Source organism: Eupeodes corollae, chromosome 3, assembly GCF_945859685.1.
Source record: "Eupeodes corollae chromosome 3, idEupCoro1.1, whole genome shotgun sequence".
NCBI classification, from domain to species: Eukaryota; Metazoa; Arthropoda; class Insecta; order Diptera; family Syrphidae; genus Eupeodes; species Eupeodes corollae.
This window is the reverse complement of record NC_079149.1, coordinates 82,488,735-82,512,337: the sequence shown is the minus strand read 5'-3', so window position 1 is coordinate 82,512,337 and position 23,603 is coordinate 82,488,735. Positions and strand designations below refer to the sequence as shown.

Sequence of the window (23,603 nt, the reverse complement as noted above, 5' to 3'; positions counted from 1 at the left end):
TAATTTTTTTAATTTGTATTTGAAAATCGTTTTTGAATTTTAGTTTAAAAATATTTTTGGTATATATGTACATACATACATAGTTTTTAACTTATTATTAGACGTCTTGCATTTTGATTTTGTAAACTAATTTCAAGATATCAAATTTCGAAAAAAAATCATATTATATGTATGTATGTTTTTAAATTGATAATAAAAACAATGACATTTTTGGCAGAAAGAAAATAGTTTTGTTCTTGAAAAAACTTAAAAAAAAATAACGGTTCTATCTGAGGTACCCTTCTGGAGCAATAATAAAAAATATTTTTTTATATTGAAAGAAGCCAAACTAAGAACACAAATTTTAGCAAGCATTTATTTATCTATCGGTTGTTTAAAAAAAAAAATCGAATTATCGATTTTTGACCGTACAAATTTGTATTGGGACTACTGTTATTTTTAATTTGAAAAAAAAAAAAAAAAAACAAGAAACACGTACAGACAAACCGACAAAATCAGGGGACCCTCTTTTTTTCGACTTCTCTACACTCGTAATGTCATGTTTGATTAAAATCTCGACTTCGAATTTGTTTACGAATGTAAAACTTGCCATACAGGACCTACACATATGTCGAAAGTAAAAATGACCAAAGGGTTAAACTAGAATACATTAAATAAAACGGAACCTCACCGCAAATGCAAATACTCAAGCGATTTTGAATTCTCTAGAAAGTTTTAGGACTACATACAGGAGCGATAAGGAGAAAAAAAGGAGTAGATTCAGTCTATTTTTATTAAAATTGAAGTAGGTAGAAACACAGATCTTAAAAATGCAGTAGATTTCAATATTTTGATGATGGTGCGAAGCAGGAAGTAGATTTTTAATTTATTTAAATAAAAGAAGTAGATCTACTTCCATTGAAGTAAAATGGTAACGCTAGCTCGCCCCTAACACGAATTTCATCGTAATCGGAAACTTTTACGAATCCCAAAAACCGTATCACGAAATCCGTTTGAGAAGTTGTATGAGATTGTCTACTACGAACATAATTGATAACACTAGTCGGCATTTAAAATTACACTTTTCCAGTGGGTTTTAACGCCCTTAATTCAAATCCGACCTCAAAATTAATGAATTAAGTCAGGTTTTTGATAAACCTCTTCTATGAGGCTTTTTGAGGCTATCTTAATTTATGAAGAAGCTTTTTTCAATAAAATCCGTGATGAGTTTCCAAATCTATAATCCTTTTCTTCAAATATTTACATATATTATTTCATACAATGTTCGAAAAAACCTCAAAAGTTCTTACATTTCCTCCATTTTTACTGAAATGGTTTTTAACAGAAAAAGGCAAAACTGCTTGAAAGTAAGTTTGGTTTTTGTAACGAATCTGTTGTCTAAACAATTGTATTATATCGAGTTTTTAAAATACATTGAAAACTATAAAAATAATGTTAAATTAGAGTTTGGATTCGAAATCAGCACTAAAAATGATGTCCGAAACGTATTTTCCAAAACTATTTAAGCATAAAATTCAAGTTTTTCTCGAAACTTCATGCAAATATGTAAACTCAAATAAAGACTATTAGCTTATGATAATTTCCAGAAACTAAGTAAGATAATAAAATGCTTCAAATTTTATCTTAAAGGGAAAGATTTATACTTTTGAAAATTAACATAAAATTTATTTTTAAGAGATATTTTTAGTTTTAACTTAGGTTTTCCAAAAAAATCAATTTTTTGTTGTTTCTAGAAAGTATTTTTTAAAAACCTCATGTGAAAGAAAAATATAAAGGCGAACAATTAGGCCTGGCTAACAGAATAACTTCTAACAGTGGCCTATACCCTACTTGCTCTTTACTTACCCCTGCTTCGCCACTTAAAGAATTAAAGACAAACGTGTGTTCCTAAATCATAACATAGTGCAGTATTTCACCTTAATGTTATGTCCTGCGCGTTTAAAGGATGACACAGAATTGAACAACTAAACTTTCATTGATTTTTTATTCTTTGTTGAATGATGTCAGATTCAGATACCTACTATACAGTTTCGAAACACGATTGCGCTTTTTTGTGCTACTCAAATAAATTATTTTAAAATATTAGATGCTAAAATCCAGCAAAGGAGCAGATATAAATTATAAACTGGCTTCGGAAAACAGAATCAGAACGCAGAACAGCAAGGTACATCCAAGTCCGGGGGCCGCCCGTAGTGTTTGGGCGCTACCCTTGACTGCATCCTGCAATATGGTAGCTGAAGAAGACAATGCATCTCGTACAAATCAGGAGGTAGACCATTCGCCACTAGAAGAACAATGTGAAAATAGTTTACTAAAAGAAAACACCGATGGAAAAATGACAACAAACACAGATGATATATTCGAGGTATTCAAGAATGGAGAAGTTAGCGATGTTGAGTTGTTGATTGAAAAGTATGGTTTGGAATATTTGTCTGCAAGAGATTGTCATGGCTACACTCCAGCACATTGGGTGGCCTTGAATGGAAACGTTGATATTATGCGTTTCTTGATAGAGTGTAACGCTCCTATTGATTTACCATGTTTGGGAATCCAAGGTCCACGTCCAATACACTGGGCGTGCAGAAAGGGTCATGCGGATGTTGTGCAAGTTCTTCTCCAGACTGGAGTTGGAGTAAATGTAGCTGACTTTAAGGGATTAACTCCTCTGATGACTGCTTGTATGTATGGCCGAATAGCAACAGCAGCATTCCTTTTGGGCATGGGGGCGTTGAATCATCTAACCGATATAAATGGAGATACTGCACTCCATTGGGCTGCGTACAAAGGACACGCTGATTTGATGAGACTTCTTATGTACAGCGGAGTAGAACTTCAAAAAACTGATAATTTTGGATCGACCCCTTTACATTTGGCTTGTTTATCTGGTAACACAACTTGTGTTCGGCTTCTTTGTGAGAAAAATAGATTAGACTTGGATCCAAGGGATAAAAACGGAAAAACTCCAATAATGCTTGCTCAATCTCATCGTCATCACGAGATAGTTAAAATATTGTACAACGAGGTTAAAAAGAAATCCAGGTGGATTCCGTCAGTTTCAGAAATATGGGGAATGCTGTTTGGAGGCGCTGGTGATACTAAAGGACCGCTATTGATGTTCTTGTTTTCAGTACTTTTGTGGGGATATCCAATGTACATGATAAGGGTAAGATCCTTTTTAACTTATTTCTCATGTGAGAAATTTCAATAGGTGCATATTATTTCGACGAAACTTTAAATGTTTATTTTCATTTTGAAACATTATGTGAGGCATTGAGAGCAGAAGTGGCGTAACCCCAAATTGTAGTAATTGAGAAAATCACGGTTAAAAAAAAACATTTGTTTATTATTTGTTTCCTATTTAAAATAAAGGCTATTAAACTTCAGCTATCTCATATCTGGAGGAATATCTTTTATTTTAGATCTTAATATTGTTTGTAAATGTGTGATTTAGTGGATTTTATGACCACTTCTGCTTTCTGGATACAGAAATAATTTTTAAAAAGTAAGTTGGTTACACGCATAATTAAAAATACAAGTTATTACATTTTTTATTATGAATTTTTAAGTACAAAATAATAACAAGTTATGAGTTAAGACTGCTATGAAACTATCACTCTTCATTATCATGTACGTATTCAACTAAGCTAACGTCTCTGCCTGTTGAAACAGTTGTCAAGTTATTATAAACGTCCTGGTAACTCGGGGGAATAAAATTTAGTAAGTCGAGTGAATCTTTCTTTTTCGCTTCACTTATGGTATTTCCTTTTGGAAACAGTTATTTGAGATCTGTGATTATTGTAGATGTTCTATTTTTTTTTTGTTTATATTGTTGTGGCCACCGATAGGCCAGAGTTGTCCTAGGTGGAGTCACCATTACTGCAAGGAAAATTCAAAAATATTAGGAAAAATTATAGAGAATACCTACAATGCTAACCAGGAACATGGACTGGGTGAGACCCAGGTCTCTGGTTTGCATCCAGTCCAATTAGTACTTTTATTATTTTAAATTTAGTTCTGTGTTTTTGCTTTGAGTTGTTTTTTTTTGTTTATTTATTTTCCGGCGCACGCAACTTCTATTTCCTAATTCTAATCACTGACAATCTGACATGACAATTAGAGACGAAATAGACATATGTCATGAAAACAATGGCGGATCCAGTGGGGGGGGGGTCGTGGGTGTCATGACCCCCCCTGGAAGATAATTTGTTTGCTTTTTCGTATGAATTCCCTTTAATTCAAAACTAATCGTTAATGGATATAAAACTATTGCGTTAATGGATATGGCCCCCATTATATTTTGAATTATTTATTTTTTGTATATGAAAACAACATTTGTATTTTACTTCCTGAATACCTTGTTGCTAAAAGTACTACTTTTTACTGAAGATTGGACCAGAACTTGAAAAACTTTAGTCATGCTTTAAATTATTTTCATAAAAAAATTTTCTAAGAAAAAAAACAAATATTCAGGTTCTTAGAAGTAATCAATTTCGAAGTAGAGCTTTTAATCAAATATGACATTACAGCGGTAGAGAAGTCGAAAAAAGTGTGTGCCTCGATTCCTTCCGTCTGTTTGTCTTTCCTGGCCCCTACAGTCCAAACAATTGTGTTGATTGAAATTAAGATTTTCAGCTGATTAGTGTAAGGAGTTTTTATCATTTTATTAATACGAAAAACAGCAGTCCCCACACAAAATTTTTTGGTGCAAACATGTGATTTTTCTAGAACTTTCTCTAAATTTTGTGTTCTTAATTTGGCCCAGAAGGGTACCCCTCAAAAAACCTTTATTTAGTTTTTAAGTTTTCTCAAGAACTAATGAACCGATTTCAAAATTATTCTTTTTCTGTGCAAGTTCTTGTCAATGATCAAATTGATGATGATTTTTTATGATCAAAAATGTATTTTCTTTATTTTTAATAAAATTCTAATTTTGTTTACAAAACTCGATATTTCAGAAAGGGGACAACATTTTTTACGAAATTTAAATGTAAAATGTTCATATATTTATAAGCTCTTTATTTAGTGCTTATACCAAAAATATTTTTAAGATAAAATTTAAAATGATTTTCGAAAAAAATGGGTAAATCTAAACTTTTTGACAAATAAAATGGTATTTAAATTTTTGGGAAAAACTTATTTTAGAGGTACATTTTTTAAAATATAGGCAATATTTTTAAACAGACTTTTTGGAAGAAATTATCAAGTTCTTGCGACCCATACGTGCATTTCATTTCTTTCAAAATTGTTTTTCTGTTGAATATAAAAGATATTACAAAATTAAATAAATCTACTTTTGAAGTGAATTTGCTTTGGATGCTCTAGAGCTGAGATTCAAACACGAATTCCAATAATACAAATGTCCCAAAAAATCAAGTGACACTTTTGTTAAACTAATGGCTAAGTGAAAAACATATTAAACGTTTTATATCTATTGATATAAAAGCTTTGAAACGTGTAATTTGTGAGTACTACTAAACTCTTCTTCCCAACTTATTTTTACTTACCTTACTTTGTTTTAATTTATGTTTTTTTAGAGAAATTATGTGCTTAAATGCAACTATTTCCTTCAATTCAAGAACCAAACCTTTATGTCTCTACAATTTTTAAGTTTTGTTGACGACTTTATAAGATCCCAATACGAGTAAGCAGATTGATAACGATAGTAGTAAGAGACTAACGTAAAATTGAGTTCGAAAAACCTACCTCAAAAAAAAGCCTGACGTTTTTACATTTCAGATCCTCTCTCATTTTCTGGATTTTTAAATTTTTGCAGCGTTCTTCGCATAAATAGAAATGAAAACAAGAAAAGTGTGTTTTGTTTTTGGGAAAACGTGCGCGAAATGCACCAAAAACCCTCTACGCTATTGTATTTTAGCTTTTAAATATGGCATATTTAGACAACTGTTCGAATCTTGGTATGCTTTCATATGACTCATCCAATAAATAGTTAGACCATAACTTGCTGGACAACAGTGTTCTAAATAATTTGATAACTAAAGTTGTCATTTTAGCAATTATTAAATGTTGTTAGCATCCTTTACATTAAAGAACGTTTTTAAGCGGTGAGTAAAAACTCATCTAAGTGTGTGACCCCCCCTGATGAAAAGTCTGGATCCGCCCTTGTATGAAAAAGAGACCGAAGAAAAGAACAGGGATACCAAATATGGTAGAAAAGGAGGACGAAGGAATTACAAAATTAAATATTTAATGAAAAGTTTATGCGAATTGAAGAAGGTGGGGAAAGTAAGAATGGATTAGATAGGAGTGAAAATTGAGCTTTAAAGCAAGGGTCCAGACAATACAGAAAGAGTAGTTCGTTGAACATTGCGGGAAATAATAAACTATGCTGTAATTGAAGATCGCAACCGCTAAAACAACTTGATTGGAAGTCACTTGTAGTTCAGAGTGGTTGATGAAAACATCAATTCAAATTTAAAAGTGGCACAAAACAATAGAAGTGAATTAAATAAAAAAAAAACAGTTAGAATAAAAGGAAATAGGTTCGTTGTCCGTCTAACGCGTTAAGAATTTAAATTAAATTTTTATTTTTTAAAGGTTTTTTAATAAGGATTAGCTTCCTGACGAATCGATTCAAGGATTCGCTTATATATATACATAGATATATACATATATATAGCTGTTCAACATATAACAAAGAAAAATTTAGTAACGTGACATCAGAAAAAACAAATATTCAAATTTATAACGTCTTTATTTTGCAACTCCTTTTATCGGTATATGTATCATGTATGTATGTATATGTGTCTAGAGTGCGTCGTTATTTTTATGTGTCGTGTAAGAAATACGTGTAGAGTTCGTCGGGGCGGCGGCGTAGGTTCCTCAGGTCCCTCCCTGTCGAAGTAGAGGCAACATTTTGCATCCCCTTAGCTACGTATAGAGAGCTCTTTGTAGGTAGGATAAAAAAAGGAATTTATTCAGCCGCTTCATAAAAGGAAGACGGCGTAGATTTCCGGGGAGAATAAGGGAACTTAAGTCTCCTCCATACGGAGAAAGTCCCTGTTTTTTTTTTGTGTATGGATTAGGTGCACTAGGTACATGTGTATATATTTCTAAGGAGAAATTTTGTATTTTCCTTTGACTTTTTTTTTTTAAATTTAAGTTATTTCTAATTTTCAATTTTTGATATCAATATTTATTTTTTATATATTTCATTTTTTGTTATAAGTCTGTGTAAATAAAATGTAAGTCACGTTACAGTGTAGTCGATTTTGTATTTTATAAACTTTTGGCGTTCGGTACTTAGTTATTATGGAGTGCTGATACATTAAACATTAATCTTTGGATTTGTTATATTTGTTTAAAATTTGCTCGTCGAAAACATCACAGATCCATCCATAAAAATAATTTGAAATGGATCCTTCTTTCTTGCTGCTGGCTGGTATAATCTTATAACAGTCCATACGGCCAAAAATGTCTTTTAAACACTTTTTTTGTTTTTCGATAATAAGTAAGAGTGGCTCATTGTGATCAATTTTATTTACAAGATAGGCACTATTGGAAACAAGACGGACATCTTAATATTCCTATTTTGCCCAGCACACTGGTCTGTATACATAATTAAATTTGAGGTAATTAAAAAAATATTTAATATAAGCTGCCAATTTTTTGGGGACCTCTTGATCCAACCAACTCATCCCAAATATAAATGTTAGCTTTGTTCTTTATCATGTCATGGATACCTAGACAATTTGTCCAAAGCTGCCTCTTATAATAGCACACACCCCTTGAAATGACTGGAGTTGGCAAGGTTTTCATAAGATCATATGCAATTACGGAAGTGCCATTAGATTCTTTTGCTTTTGCCGCATCATCTCTAATGCCATTTCTAGCCAACTCCGCTTTTCTTAGATGCAGTTCATGTTTGATTTCGCTTACTGTACAATTTTGGTGCAGAAATGGCGTATGTGTTTGAAATTGATTAATTAAAAAAAAATGCATAATGCAGAAATGGCGGGTTACGCCATTTCTGTCCTACGAAAAGTTGCGTGCAGAAACAATGTTTCAACAATTTTCTGCAGGGTTTTGAACAAATATGAGCTACGCCACTTCGGCATAGAAAGAAAATTTAATTTTGGTCATGTTTTTTGATTTTGATCCGTTCGAAAAATCCAAACTGCGATGACCGGAATTGAAATGCATTTTTAATGTTTTCAAAAATATAGGAGGCGTTACCGTTTCTAAATGTAGCATGTAGTTGGGGGTACTACTTGGTAATCTAAATATTCGCTTAAGAAAGGAGCGCAGACATTTTTCAACTGCTTCAAATTAACAGTATCCCCACACTTGGATTGGAATAGCTGTTGCTTAGCACTGTGACTTACATGTCTATTACTTATGCGTTTGCCCCAAACTGAACATATCACGCGTTAAGCTTCAGATAACTTGCTTCTAAGCTAACATTAAGGGTGATAAGAAATCCAAGGTACTTGTAATCTCGAACAATTTCAATGGGTTTATCTTGCAAAGTCCACTTTTCATTTCGACTTTATCTTCCGCCTCCATTACTAAATATCATCATTTTGGATTTTGTTAGGTTTACAGAGAGATTTCAAGTGTTGCAGTACCCATCAAGCCGATTTATCATAAGCTGCATACATTCTACAGTATCTGCGAGAAAAACGATGTCATCTGCAAACATAAACGTTGGAATACTTGTCCCATCTATCTCAATCCCACCTTTTACGATCTTCGTTATGTCGTTTGTATATAGTATAAAGAGTAATGTGCCCAATACACAGCCTTGCTTCACACCCATTGTAGTCTCAAAACCTTAGGACAAGAAGTTTCCATCCCAGGCGGAAGCTATATTATTTGTATACATTGCACGCAAAACGTTTATTACTTTTGTCGATATTCCATATCCATATAGCTTAGGTGCTTAGTTCTCTAGGACTTACTCGGAATTTCAATGTGTTGTGTGGTTTAGGTACTTATATTTATTTTCAAAATACTAAAGTTTAATTTTTGTCACTTTTACTTATTTAAAGTAAATACATGTTAGTGTTATAAACTCAAAATTGAAAAAATGAGGGTTACGCCACTACTGCTCTCAATGCCTCATGTCATCCCATTGTGGTTTAACAAATCTCTTGGATTATTGACCTTGGAGTTCAATCTTCTAAAACACACAAGTGTTTTTGAAATTGGAAAAGTAGTTTCAAAACATCACAAACAAAACAAACGTTTTATTGAAATGGAAGGTTATTAAAGGGTGTCCCAAAATTAACGCAAGATTTGAATTAAATAGAAAACGCCGTTTTTAGTCTTTTGATAGTTTTATTTTTATTGACTCGTAAAATACTTAGGATAGGGTTATGTATGGAATAACACATCGACAAATGGCCTCCACGGCTTTGCATGCACATGCGTACTCTTTTGTTAAAATTTTCCATGACCATTTCCATTTCGTTGATGCAGCGTTGAATCTCCTCCTTTAATGCACGGGTGGTTGTGGGCTTGTTGACATAGACTTGTGATTTCAAATAACCCCATAAAAAGAAGTCTAATGGTGTTAAATCACACGATCTAGGAGGCCAATTTTGGTCACCGAAAGGAGAGAGTACACGACCTGGAAATGTCTCATGCAGTAATTGAATTGTTTCACGGGCTGTATGACATGTGGCACCGTCTTGTTGAAACCACATATTGGACACATCAATATCATCCAATTTTGGCAGAAAGAACTGTGTAATCATGTCGCGATATCGAGCACCAGTAACAGTCACTGCTTGATCACTATCATTTTCAAAAAAATATGGCCCAATTATGCCTCCAGACCAAAATCCACACCATACAGTCACGCGTTGTGGATGCATTTGTTTTTCGACAATCACATGTGGGTTCTCCGAACCCTAAATGCGGCAATTTTGGCGATTGACAAAGCCATCAAGATGAAAATGTGCTTCATCGCTTAGGATGATTTTGCTCGAAAAATCAGGGTCCATTTGTTGATGTTCAATAATCCATTCAACGAACTCTCTTCTCTGTCCATGGTCATTAGGCTTCAATTGTTGTGTTAATTGAATTTTGTAAGCATGAAGACACAGATCTTTGGTGAATATACGCCGTAGAGAGGTTCTTGAAATTTGCAATTCTTGTCCACTACGTCGAATTGAGGTTCCTGGATTGTCAGCAACACTCTCACGCACTGCTTCGACATTCACATTTGAACGGCTTGTTTTTGGACGACCAGTGTGTTTGGCGTCTCCAACGGATCCAGTCTCCATGAATTTTTCAATTAATCTCTTCACAGTTGACGAAGTTTAAAATTTTCGAACTGCAGCCGCCAAGCTTTCACTATTTCACAAATGGCGGCAAATTCAAATCTTGCGTTAATTTTGGGACACCCTTTATAAATACTGAGACTTGAGATTCATTGAGTAAAGATTATGTTAGACTGAACATTATTATTAGTAGTAGTAGTAGTAAAAATGTGATTTTACTTATCATATTCATTGTACATTGTTTTTTGTTTTAATTTCACAGTTATAGCATTGGCTTTTGCCGTCAGCCAGAAGAAAGAGTATAACCTAAACAAGTGCAATATAAATAGAATTGTTCATTTTTTCAAGTTATATTAAGTTAATTGACTAAACAAATTTGTATCAAGATTCTTAATGGTCCTTTTGTAGGATGGATTTCAAGTGCGTTTAGGATTTGGTTTCGGTATTTTAGCGCTGTTTTGACGTAACTGCTCAACACGTTCCACTCCTGTCCATTTAGGATTCCTTTGGCTTCATCTAAAGTTAAGACGCTCTTTCCCCAGTGTCCTCTTCTGATTGCAGCAAGAATAAGGCACATTGCTAGAAAGTGCAGTACGTCTTCTCTAACCATGTGGTTGCATAGGGTACACTCTGTTTCCATCTGCACAATATGATCGGTAATTCAGACGTAGTAACTCTCTTCTCGTTTTAAAGATAGTAGCGATTGACTCCAACTTGTAGCGGTCATCAAAATAGTTGTTGGCGTGGAGGTTATGCTGCAGACCCTTGTACATACTTCGCATGTTGCTTCGTTCTGCCATCTCGGTGAACTTACAGACATTGTCTTCTTCAATCCTTGCGAGCAGTATATCGAAGCTACAGATCCAAGTATCGGTCCCACTTTCTAGCAATTCAATATTATGTGACTGCTCTAGGAGCATCCACTCTCTAAAAAACTGCGATTTTCGGTTAAGAAGATGCCGTGCAATGATCCTGGGTGAACGATTACTTTCAAAATGTAGTTAAAATGCATTTTTAGAGTAAAGATTTACATAGTATGTAGTTAGGGGTGGACGCCAGAATATTTGTTTGATGAAGTATCTCAAAAACTTTTCTACTTGCTCATTTTGAAGAAATCCCCACACCTGGGCAGCCTAGCACATTATCGATCTCATCACCGCTTCAAAGAGCTTATATTTGGCGCTCGGAGCTACACATTTTTTGCTGAGGACCCACTTCCAATTGCAATTGATACCTTTTTTCGATTGTGTTAGTTTTGCATTGAGATGTTGGTTGAATGAAAGCTTTGGTGTTATAGTAACTCCACGATACTTATACTCCTTAACCACTTCTAAGTTCATATTTTCCCATTTCCACTTTCATTTCTTACGAATCCGCCTGTACGATTTCTAAAGATCATGATTTTTGATTTATTTGTATTAACGGTGTGGCTCCAGAGACGACAATATGCTTGTAGTTTATTTATCATTATTTGCATAATTTCCGGGGTTTCAGAGAAAATGACGATATCGTCTGCATACATCAACGCTTTGATGTCGACACCAGCAAAATTAATTCCACCTGGCAGAGCTGATGTCAAATCATCTAGGAAGATAAAAAACAGAAGAGGGCTTAAAAGGCAACCTTGCTTAACCCCCAAAGTCGTTTGAAATCACGGCGATCCTTCGTTTCCGTCCCATATTGCCGTTTTATTGTTTTCGTACAGGCATTTTATTATTTTCAACATTTTTGTGGATATTCCCAGGCAACTGAGCTTGTAGAACAATGCATCCATGTTGATCGAATCGAAAGCTGCTTTGAAATCAATAAAGAAAGTATATAATTTAGTTCCCTTATCCAGATAAGATCTACATACGCACGTTAGTGAAAAGATGTTTTTAACTGTCGAATAATCTTTCCTGAAGCCGGTTTGAAACTCACTCAAAAGGTTATTACTTTTTACCCAGGCTGTGAGCCTGTCTAGAATGACGCCAGTTAATATTTTCATTATGGTGTTCAGAAATGATGATATGGGAAGTACAATATTTTTGGTAAAACTTTCTGGTACTTTGCCTACATCAAATAAGTAATTATATGCATCTGTAAGTTTTTCAATAAAGTTTAACGACGCGTTTTTGAGAAACTCATACGGTACACGGTCTTCGCCTGGGGCTTTGTTGGGTTTGCATCTGTGTATCACACCCATTACTTCTTGTGCGGTGAAGATATGGTCCAAACTTTCAATTTCCAAATGTGGCGAAGCGTGGAGCATCAACTGGTTGGGGTTTGTTGGTTTACTCAACAAGCTTTCAAAATGTTGTGCTAGGATGTTTATATCAATTTCTATGTTTTGAATGAAGGGTATACCATTGAGAGAGCGGGCTATTTTCTAGAACGAGGTGCTGTCATTTACTTTTGATAATTTGCGCATTAGCTCCAGAGAGTATTTGCTTTGTTTCTTTGAAGGCTTTATTAGCTTCTTGGTACATACTTTTTGCAATGTTAGAGTTTATTGCTCTTAGCAGTTTTAGATATCCAAAAGATTGTTTCCTAGCAGCTTCGCATTCTCTATCAAACTATGGATCTTTCCATTTTTGATTTTGAGCAAATTGGAATGGCTGAGCTGCCTGGTTTATGCACGAAACCAAGATGTCTGTGTTCCGGAATGAGTTAATCTTGTTGTTAGAGACAGAGGCTACCAAACTTTCTAGCTTATTTTTGTATCGATCCAAATGCGAATTTTTCCACTTACGTTTTGGCAACAATTTCATGTCTCCGTTATTGCTGGATGATGGATGAAATTATTATTTTATGGCATTACGTATTTTACTTAACGTAAGATATTTAGTCCAGTCGGTTCTTACAAAGATAATGTAAAAAAATGCACTATTATGAATTGAAATAAACACTGTTGTTGTACACATTTTAACATGTTTTGTTGTGATAAACAATTAGATGTTCTATTAAATCATTAAAATATAAATTAAAGCGGTCCCTAGAGAACTAAGCTCTAGGACTTACAAGTACAGCTCTCAAGTATTCCTATGTGGGAGTTAAGGGACTTACAGTTTTATGCCGAATTCGACGGCCAATTCAAAAAAGTACTTTTCTTGGTGGATTGGTCAATGCTCCGCGAGAGGCATAATATCCATGAAAAACCTTTTAGGTCGCCCAGGCGGGGATTAAACCCAAGAGTTACGCACTAACCATCATCATAGAATTTTAAAAAGAAAATACAAACTTAATTCCCATTAATGTTTTAGAGCAAATGTTTGTTATCTTTTATAATTTGTAAAAAAAGCGATGAGGGAGGTAAACTCACATTCATCCGCAATCCAGGCCAATCTGTAATAGATTATCTTTTCATGTCGAACGACATTTCTGTTTATGTTTATGATTTCAAGGTGCACAGTCAGATATACTCCGACCATATGCCATTGGTCACCACTTCAGACTCAGAAAACGAACTAGAAACACAAAATTGCCTTCTTCCAAAACTGAAATGGAACATAAATCAAGTTGAAGCGTATCAAATGAGTTTAAACCGAAATATGACAGTACAAGGAATAAAGGATAACATTTTGCGGATGGAAGTTTTGGAGAACATCATAACGTCCGCCTTCCCAATCATTGTAGCGTGTTCCAGGCGATTAAAGAAGTCTTGTCTTGGCTCAAAGAAAACTTGATATCAACATCTGATATCCGTATTTTCTCTGACAGCCAGGCCGCTATCAAATCTCTGGACTCTGTCTCTACAAACTCTATAACAGGCCATAACTGTCGATCATCTCTAATGGAGATGGCGCAACAGTTTAATATTCACCTTTGCTGGGTGCCGGGCCATAGAGACATTCCAGGTAACTGTAAGGCAGATGAACTCGCCAGGAACGGTACAGTACAGCCCATCCCACCACGTTTGGCAAGTACTGGCATACCAATCGCTACTTGTAAATTGCTGCTAATGCAAGACGCTGGGAGGAGGGCAGGCACCAGGTGGACCAACATCACCACGTGTCAAGCCACAAAAAACATCTTGCCAACACTGGATTTAAAACGTTCAAGGTGCTTGCTCTCTCTAAGCCGATCGCATATAAGCTCGATAATAGGTGTCATAACCGGACACTGTCTAATAGGAAAGCATGCCACGAGACTAGGCGTATTCTCAAATGATTTTTGCAGAAGCTGTATGGACGAGGAAGAGGAAGAAACGGTTCTTCATCTTCTCTGCACATGCCCTGCTCTAGCTCGAAAACGCAAGAATTACCTAGGAGAATTCTTCTTTAACGATCTAAATCATATCGGTATAATCAGCCTCTCACGTTTCGTAAGGGACTCAAGCTGGTTCCATTGAGCTTAGGAGGAAGCCTCAAGATTCATGTGGTATCACAATGGGCCATTAAACTGGCCTAAGTGTGTCCGTTTCCATCTTGGACAGCCACTATAACCTAACCTAACCTAACCACAGCTATTACACATCAAGCTAATCCAGTTCGCTGCAAAGCTAAATCACCGTGGCATGATAAGGACTGTGAGTCTGCGAGGAAAAAATCTTTTGCGTTTATGAACTTTTACCAAAACTTCCATACCATTTCTTTAAGAGCCGACTACATTACTGCTAATAGACCCTTCAAAGCTATTTGCAATGCCAAAAAAAAACTATTTGAAGAAACAAGCAGAAAGTATAGCTGTCTACAGAAACTCTTCGGATTTTTTTAGAGCAATAAAAATCTTTAAAGGAAAAACGTTTGGATCAAAAACACCTTTATCTGCATCAGCACTTAACAATCATTTTCAAAATCAGTTAACGCAGAACTTTTCTCTCAACCAATTCAGTATGCCAGGCTTAATTTTTAAAACCTAATACCTACTAGATAGCGAAATAACAATCTCAGAGGTTGAAGTAATTGTAGCGAATGTTAAGGAAAATAAAGCTCCCGGAGTTGATCGTATCCCAAACGAATTCTTTAAATATGCAAAATGGGTCGAAAGTAAACACCTTCTCAGTGAAGTACAAATTGGGTTCAGGAAAGGATATTCTACAGTGCATTATATCTTCGTAGGCTCAAAAAATTATACACTTTTTTCTTCAATTTCCGAGCAGCTTTATATTCTATCGACAGAAAAGCCCTATTTTACAAGCTGTTTAGAGGCGGGATATCTCTTAAATTTGGAAGGTTGATTGAAAGCATCTACAAAGAAACAAGCTATACAGTATGGGATGGGCAAAATTTGTCAGAGTGGTTTCTTGCGTTCGCTGGATTGAAACAAGGTTGTAATCTCAGCCCTTCACTATTTTGCCTTTACATTCGAGATTTAAATAATAAATTGCCATGTGCCATAACAATCGATGGGTTCCCTATTAAAATACTTATGTATGCAGACGACCTAGTTACCCCTGCTATCGGAATCACAGGAATCCCTGCAGAAATTAAGGGATAACTGCTTTAAGTGGAACCTTATTGTAAATCTCAACAAAGCAAAAACGATGGTCTTTCGGAGAGGAACTGGACCTTTGGCTGCAAATGAAAAATGGTACTATTGTGACGATTTAATCGAAAATGTCAAAGAATACCAAAACCTTGGTTTTACTTTAACGAGCAACCTGAATTCCGAAAAGCACCCTGAGAAAAAGCTATCGGCTTGCAAAAAGCTGTTGGTACAGTGTGGCAAAATATTTACGGAAAATCGGATCTCTCATTCAGCACTAAATATCGAGTTTTTACCATCATGTTGTATGCTGCAGAAGCATGGGGCTGGCACCCTTCGGAGACCACTGAAAAACTCCTCCGATTCTTTTTAAACCGACAGTTTCGTCTACCTGACACAACATTATACAACTATATGTTTCTTATCGATTATTATTTATTTTTTATTTTATTTTTCAATATGAATTTGCTTAACGATTTTAATTTTAATTTTTCTACCTTCGATCTTTTTGATACAAATTGCGAAGAAATTTTTTATAACAAAACTTACTCTTTCAAAAAATTATTTGTTATTCATCAAAACATCAGAAGTTTAAGAGGGAATTTCGCGAGTCTTGTTTCCCATATAGATTCTTTTATGTGTATTCCAGACATTGTTGTTGTCTCAGAAATTTGGATTTATGATTGTCAGAAAAATGATTATGGGCTGCCAGGTTATGATTTCTATCTGAATGCAAATGAGAATTATGCAGCAGGAGGTGCTGGTTGTTTTGTAAATCAAGCTTTAGATGTTATTGAAGTTTTGAAATTAGATTTTCAAAGCGCGGATGTTTTGAAAATTACCGTCAAAATTAATAAATAAATCTTTAATATCTTATGTATTTATAGACTTCATATGTATATCTAACAGTTCAGTTTTTATGGAAGAATTTTCAACTTTCTTGGATAGTGAGAAATCAAATAATTTGTTAATTGTGGGTGATTTGAATATCGATACTTTAGAAAGTAGTGAGTTCGTGGCAACTTATCTTGATTTGTTAGCTTCTCATGGACTTGTTTCGTTTATTAAAGAGATAACAAGACCGAGATCTGGAACTTGTCTTGATCGTATTTATGGCCGATTCTCTCCTTCAATCAGTTCCTGTGAAAAGTGTGTTTTTGACCTCAGAACAACTGATCATTCCATGACTGGAATTCTTGTTGATATAGGGAAAGAAAGTATTTGTTCTGATTCTGGTCCCCGTAAATTGATTAAAAGTATCGATTTTAGTAGGCTTAAAACTAATTTGTCTTTTGAGTTTTGGGAAGAAGTTTTTGCCGAGAGTGATCCTTCCAAATCGTATGACATTTTTATTGATATTCTTTGTAGATACATTTCTGATGCTTCTTTTGATATTGTTCCGAAAAAGTCTAATAAGCGTTTAAAACCGTGGATTACGTATAGTTTGCTTAAAAAAGTGAAGTATAAAAACAAATTAAGAAAAAAGTGTTTAAAACGCAACAGCAGTCAAAATTTAAAATACTAAATATAAGAAAATTTGTGCTGAATTAAAAAAGGAAATTCCTATCTGTCGTGATAACTATTTTAAAAACAAATTCAATCTAGCTGAAGGAAATATTAGAAACGAATGGAAAATAGTGAATAGTATACTTAATAAATCTCAGTGCAAAAAACAACCATCTGTTGTCAATGTTAATGGTCGTGTGGTCTCAGATAAAATTGCAATTGCTAATGCATTCAATGAATACTTTTCAACGATTTCACTTAATCTTCAAGCTAGTTCTAGTCACGCATCTTGTACACTTTGTAGTCCATTTAGTATTGAACCTTCTCAAAGCCAAAGTTTTGTGTTTGAGCCTATATCTAGTTTAGAGATTCTAAAGTTAATTGGCACTTTAAAAACTTCAAACTCTTCTGGTTATGATGGCATTTCAAATGTTTGTTTGAAAAATGTAGCATGTTTTATAATTGATGTTTTGGCACATATCTTTAACAAAAGTATTTTTTCTGGAGTATTTCCGGTAGCTCTTAAATTTGCCTATATCTTGCCACTTTTCAAGAAAGGAGCAACTAATGATCTGGGTAACTATAGGCCTATATCACTCTTGCCTTCGATAAGTAAGATTTTTGAAAAAGCTGTAAAAAATAGAATGGTGAGCTTTTTAAAGAGAACAAAATTTTTCAGTGATGTTCAATTTGGTTTTCAAAGCAATAAATCAACCGAAGATGCGTTGTTACATTTCTGTTCTCAAATATTTGTAAGTCTTGATAGAAAAAAGAATACAGCTGGATTGTGTGTTGACATATCAAAAGCCTTTGACATGGTTAATCACGAAATTTTGGTTAGCAAACTTGAAAGTGCTGGGTTTCGAGGATTCATTAATGATTGGCTAAGATCTTATTTAAATTTAAGAGCCCAAAGAGTGAAATTTGATTTTGTTAGGAGTGATATAAAGACATTCGATTTGGGAGTTCCACAAGGTTTGGTTTAAGGACCAATACTTTTTCTGGTATACATTAATTCTTAATTCAGTTTGCCTTTTAAGGGTTCTCTTACAGCCTTTGCAGATGATGTTGGTTTTTCGAATGGTACAGATAGCTGTCTGAATCTTATATTGGATATAAATTGGGATCTCAGCTTGTTAAGAATCTGGTTTGCAGAGCACAAATTGATAATAAGTTCTAAAACCAAGATAATGTTTTTCAGTTTTTTCTGGCAGAAAGATTGTTAATGCTGATCTCTTTTTCCACGCTACTGAATGTCCAAAATTCAAGCTTTTTAACTGCACCTGTAATCCTATGGTTACTTCCACAACATTTACGGATTCCATAAGCTGTAGTGATAAATGCTTCAAATTAGAAATTGTTAATGAATTCAAGTATTTTGGATTAATAATTGATTCTAGAATGAGTTTTTATAACCACACAGAGAATCTTAGACAATATTTTCGATGCACTCTTAGAAACTTTTTCTTTTTGCGTAATGTTTGCTCTTCCAAACTGCTACTTAAAATTTATTATGGCATTTTTCATTCGAAACTAGAATATGGAATTTCTTGTAGGGGAGGTTCATAATATAACAAAATACAACCTTTATTAGCTTTGCAAAAAAGTGTACTGAAGAAAATATGTGGTAAGCCTAGCCTGTACCCTAGTTTTCCACTTTTTAGAGATTTGAAAATTCTTTCAGTGAGACATATGTATTGTTATAAAGTTCTAAAAATTTTCTTTAAGAGATCAGGTAATCTTAATTTTAGAATAATTGATAATTATATTTTACGTGGAAATTTTTTAAACCACCGGTATATCGAACAACCGCTTTTAGAAATTTTTATAATGTTTCCTCATGTCCCCCATTCTATCAGGATGCAAACTTCTCATTTGTTATTTATGAAACAAGTTAAATATTTACTCCTTAGTCTTGATAATGAAAGTATTGAATTTTTTGTAAATGGATAATAAATGTAAAAATTTTCTTAGAGTGGCAATAACTCTATTTTTTCTAAAAATATTTTTGTAACATATTTCTTTTCATCTTATTGTTTTTATTTGGATTTTAAGAAATAAAATGTTTAATTAAAAAAAAAAAATAAAAAGAAAAAAACTGTTTTATAACCACTGTACCTAAAATCACTTAGATTACATTTCAATTACATTGTTAAACTGATGAACAGTTCATGGTTTGAAGGATCGAAAAATTTAGCAGACTCGTGCGAAATACCTTTCAGCTTGACTTTGGAAAATTTTACAGAGTGGAAACCTTTTCTCTGTAATTTACTGGAAAGCCTCCATTACAAAACAAGGGAAGACAACATAGAGAAGGCGAGAACCTCACTTCACAGAGAAATATATTCAAAACTCCAATATGATTTAGGACAAGGCAATGACAATTTTAGCTGTGAACAAATATCTTTCATGTTCCGAGCAAGAGGAGAGTTGTTATCTTTAAACTTCATACCGCACCGCAATGACTTAGCTCTGATTTGGTCCATGTGCAATACCAACGAAAGGGAAAATATAGTTCATTTCATCGCAAAATGTCCAATTCTGGCAGAAATCCGGCGACAAATATGGCAACAAAATATTTTAGAAGTTGATCTCCTAGCGATTTTAAATAGGAAAAACTGACATAAACTAGCACAATTTATTGAAATAGCAGAGTAAACTATAGAAGAAAAATAATAAGCGAAAACTTTTAAATTTAAATTAAAAAATCAATTAATTTACAAAGTTCAAATAAACAGTAAGCAAGGCTATCATCTGGCTGACGGCCCCTCTGGCCATGCCTTATAAGATTTAAGTCAATTAACCCTTTGTTGACCAAGCTATTAAAAATGGTACACAAAATATTTTTTTGTCGATATGTTTTTAAATTTAGGGTTTCTTAAAAAGTATAGCTCATTTTTTTTTCTTCCAAGGCCCTCAAAGGACCATAGATGATAGTGGTACTCAAAAGTACCGTTGGGCTGTAGGGTACAGAAAAAAAGTATTTAGAAATTAAAATTTATTTTCGTTTCTATTTCAATATAAAATGGAATGTATGCACACACATCATTTTCCGAAATTAATTCCATGGTACAGAGTAAAACAATTTTTTTTATCATTGCAGCAAAGGTAAATATTGCAATGACTGCATTTTGAATGAGGCTTTGATTGTATTTTGTTTATGCTACAGACTTCGCATCTTCCCCGTGTTTCAACAAATTTTGGCCAGTGAACACCTAGGTTTCCCAGTCGCACGTCCTTTGAAACGGATTCTCCTTTGCCCCTTCGTTTTTTGGTGCATTGCGCAGGCTCGTCATTATTAGATTTTCTGCTCAGACTCCGTTTGTCAACAGGTAAATCCTTTTGCGTTAAAAGTCCAAGGGTGACACATCTTTTGTACTCCAGAAGAGATATTTTTTCATTCATTTGGCCGTGAACGATAAAGGAGTTAACAAAACATATTTCGATCATTCCCCAAAAGAGCCGATGCCACCACTTTTTTGACCTACGGTCTAGGCCATATGCAGCCCGAAGTTGATCAGCATGGTCCACTCCACTCATATATGTGTTATAGTCTTTTACGACTGTAGGACAACTGACTTCGTGTTGCACTCCTGATTTATCTCTTCTAGCAACAGTTGTAAGCTCATTGCCATGGTAATTTGAATCCAACAGTACTGTTTTAGTGTCTTTCCATTTGTAAAAACTGATTCCATCTGTCGAAGATCGGTAGTCGAAATCTCCCCTTTTCATTTTTCTTTCATCCCTCAAATTGCCTCTGGGTTGCCTCTTCTATTAGCACGAATGGTACCACAAACTAGAGTATTTTCATTTTTTAGTTTTTCCAGCAGTTTGACTGAAGAAAAGTAGTTATCGAAGAAAATAATTTTCTCTTTTCCCCACTCCTTTTCAGTCAATGACAGAACAACTCTTTCACCGAGCCCATACGTTGCATATTTGTTTTCCAGCTTTTCGTCCTTTCCTTGGTAAATGGAAAATTTTTTTATGTATCCATATTGATCAGCCAGGCACCAAAGCTTGTAACCCCTCTTTACTGGTTTCATTGGATTATATTGCTTCATGGAACTTCTGCCCTTGAAAAGAATCATTGACTCGTTAACAGAGAGTTGTCTTGTTCCATGGTAGGCAGTTCCGAATTTTTCATTCAAGTATTCAATCAATGGGCGATGTTTGAAAAGACGATCTTTATTATCTTTTGGTATACAGCTGTTATCGTTTACATGCAAATTGCTCAAAATAGCGTCAAACCTATTACGGCTCATCGCTTTGCCCACTAAGGAAACTCCCAAATCCTGACTTTCACTCCAGAAGTGCCTCCAACTTGGTAGTTTATGGTATCCCATAAGGAAGTTTATTCCAATGAAAGCCAGTAGTTCACCTTTCTTCAAATCTAGTACCTTATTTTTCTGAACGGCGTACAGATTGGACTGATAAACAATATTATCAAGAACACCTTCAAGAAAACTGACGAAAAAATCAGTAGTAGTTACGCAGCTTTCAAACAGACCAGGAACAGGACCCTCGGGTAATGAGAATTCAGGAATTTGTGAAACACTATCCTTAGCTTTCCATTGGCGATGTTTTTCGTCTTCGCGTATATTTTTCTTCCAATGGCTACATCCCGGACGATTGTCTGAAATTTCCTCACCCGGTAGGTCTTCAAGCTGATCTTGAAGCACAGCTTCATTAGGTTCCATATTGAGTTGGGCTCTAGCGCGTATTCTTGAACGTATCGTTAGTAAATCCACTTCGTCATCATCTTCAAGATCAGTGTTTTCGTTATTATCTGATGGCAAATCTTCAACCATAGCCAACATTTCATCATCGTTGAATAAAACATTCTTTACACCCGACATAATTCAATTTATCTGGATATACCTATATGAAAATTGTATCACTGCAAAACACTACAAACACACTCCACAGCCCGACGGTACTTACCAGTCCACTTTTACTTTTTGTCGAAAATATATAAAAAAATATTTATAAATTCAATTGATGTATTGTTTTTTAGAAAGTTAGATATGCAGATAAGCTTATAAATTTAAAAAAAAAATACGAAAGCTACCAAGCCAACTAAGATCTTCAAACGCAAAAATCAACTAAAACTACTCTCTTCTAAGTCTTAATATCTATTAAAGAAACAGTTATAACACTCACTAAAATAAATTAAAAAATCACAAACACCAAAATGTATAGAGATTATTATGGTACTTGTAAGTACCGTTGGTCAACAGAACCAAATTTTACCGCTATGTAGTTTTTAGTTCATGTAAAACATTGTGGTACTTCAAAGTACCGTCGGTCAACAAAGGGAATCAAGGCTATCATCTGGCTGACGGCCCCTCTGGCCATGCCTTATAAGATTTAAGTCAATTAAACATTACGATTTTGTAAAATTTGTCTTGATAAATCAATAAATCTATCAATCTAATTTTTATATTTTAATTTTCAGGCAATCCCGATCACTTGGAATGTCCTTCGCCGTTCACATTATTGCTTTATTTATTGGAATGCTATTATGTGGATAAGCTGGATAGTAGCAAACCGCCGAGATCCCGGCTATATACCACTCAGTTCAGACGCTTATTATTGTGCTATCAAACAAATTCCGTATTTCGACAAGTGGAAGAAAAGAAATGTCATTCTCACAAGATTATGCCACAGCTGCCGATGTTTAAGACCATTAAGGGCTAAGCACTGTCGAGTTTGTAATCGATGTGTTTCATATTTCGACCATCATTGTCCATTCATACATAATTGTGTTGGATTGCGAAACAGAATGTGGTTCTTCTTATTTGTTTTATCGGTTGCCATCAATTGTTCATTTACAATATATTTTGCATGTTACTGTGTGGTGATTGAGGGATTTTCTTGGCTGTATGTTCTTGGTCTCATCGAAGCAGTTGTTTTTTGTGGTCTTGGTTGGATACTTACCTGCACTTCTGTAAGTAAAGATTTAGAGAAAAACAGAATGTATAATCTCATAGTGATGGTTTTTTCTTTTCAGATACTTCACGCGTGCATGAATCTCACAACAAATGAGATGTTCAACTATAAAAGATATCCATATCTAAGAGATAAGCGTGGAAGGTATCACAATCCGTTTTCACGTGGACCAATTTTGAATCTGCTTGAGTTTTTCGTATGCTTGCCGGACCATGGCGATGAAAACGAATTACTAACCGATGATACTATTTGATAAACTAGCATAAATGAAACACTTCTTATGTTCATTGTATCCCGTTATGTTTGCTTTTAAATAAATGCAAAGTTTAATAAATCATACTTTGGAGAGACGTTGCTTAATTTTAATTAAAGCTTTACGATAAACAATTACAAAATGCTGGTGTCCCCCAGGGCTCCGTTTTGTCTCCGACTTTCTTCCTTATATTCATAAATGATCTTTTGCCTGTCACTTCTAATCCAATAACCTGTTTCGCCGAC

At 34.5% G+C, this 23,603-nt stretch overlaps 1 protein-coding gene across 1 annotated transcript; it reads left to right on the top strand.

Annotated features, from left to right (window-relative positions):
* The first annotated feature begins 1,972 nt into the window (after positions 1-1,972).
* LOC129949588 (uncharacterized) lies at positions 1,973-23,444 on the top strand. Its single transcript, XM_056061144.1, has 3 exons — positions 1,973-3,163; positions 22,612-23,103; positions 23,167-23,444. The coding sequence occupies exons 1-3, from the start codon at positions 2,087-2,089 to the stop codon at positions 23,356-23,358; spliced, it is 1,761 nt and encodes a 586-aa protein (XP_055917119.1). The 5' UTR covers positions 1,973-2,086; the 3' UTR covers positions 23,359-23,444.
* Positions 23,445-23,603: the final 159 nt, after the last annotated feature.

Coding starts and splice junctions, on each gene's coding strand:
- LOC129949588 (XM_056061144.1), top strand. CDS start 2,087: ATGCTAAAATCCAGCAAAGGAGCAGATATAAATTATAAACTGGCTTCG. Junction 3,164..22,611: donor ATCCAATGTACATGATAAGG/GTAAGATCCTTT, acceptor TTTAATTTTCAG/GCAATCCCGATCACTTGGAA. Junction 23,104..23,166: donor GGATACTTACCTGCACTTCT/GTAAGTAAAGAT, acceptor TTTTCTTTTCAG/ATACTTCACGCGTGCATGAA.